The sequence below is a fragment of the Otolemur garnettii genome, unplaced genomic scaffold, assembly GCF_000181295.1.
Source record: "Otolemur garnettii isolate 467f Iridium unplaced genomic scaffold, OtoGar3 scaffold00165, whole genome shotgun sequence".
NCBI classification, from domain to species: Eukaryota; Metazoa; Chordata; class Mammalia; order Primates; family Galagidae; genus Otolemur; species Otolemur garnettii.
The window spans coordinates 7851-8710 of NW_003852560.1; the positions used below are offsets into that span (position 1 = coordinate 7851).

At 33.7% G+C, this 860-nt stretch overlaps 1 protein-coding gene across 1 annotated transcript in view; it reads right to left on the reverse strand.

The window, feature by feature from the left end:
• Positions 1-591: 591 nt before the first annotated feature.
• The window catches only part of EXO1 (exonuclease 1), a 33675-nt gene continuing 33406 nt past the window's right edge, over positions 592-860 (reverse strand). Inside the window, exon 14 of the mRNA XM_003800076.3 lies at positions 592-727. Within this exon, the coding sequence (XP_003800124.1) occupies positions 592-727 (136 nt within the window). The remainder of the gene's footprint in view (positions 728-860) is intronic.

Consider the following 860-nt stretch of genomic DNA (forward strand, 5'->3'; position numbering starts at 1 on the left):
AAAACAGGCTATTTGGAGCTGTAGAATGTTAATGATATAAGAAGTAGTTCCTTTCATATTAGGCTGAAACAACTTTCTTTCACTGTCAGCCTATAATCCAACCAAACTCTTCAGGAATAACTGAGCACTGCCCCATTTGTGGAATGATCTTTAACCCTTCAAATTACCCCTCCCATCCCAACAACTTTATTTTCAATTCAACCCTAAAGGACAGAAAGGCAGATGAAAAATTTAAAACCTGGAGAAATACCTTGATTTCCCGTAGGACTGCCGTTTTCCATTTACCACCCTTCTACTTGACAATGTTACAGAAATCTTTAGAGCAGATTTTTATAAACTCCAGGGGATTTGTCCAATTAACATTAAAACTTCCAAAAAACTATCAAAGATAAAATTATTCTTCTATTTAGCTTCTTATATAAAGCTGAACAAAAGAAACAATTAGATAGTTAATATACAAAATGTATTCTATTTTAAAAATGGTATAGATCTAAGAACAAATCTTTCAGGCTGGTAATTACTTCATTCCCAAAAAGGGACTTCAAATTGATAAGATTCCCTTGTAGGCAATAGCTGCTCAGCAGTCTGAGTTTATTGAAATATTGCTCTCTGAACACGTGCACATTCAGGCTTATTGAATATATCCTCTTCTGCTTCTGGGGTTAGTTGGATGTTATCTTTGACTGGAGACAGAGGCTTCTTACAAGAAGGAAGCTTTTCAGAATCTCTGCAAAATATAATAAAAATAAAATTGATAATTTTAGGTTACTAGATGTTATAGAAGAAATAATCTACATGGATGAAATAGAGGTTTGTGAAGAGGGTGAGACCCTTTACTGTATAACCTGTTTCAATTCATT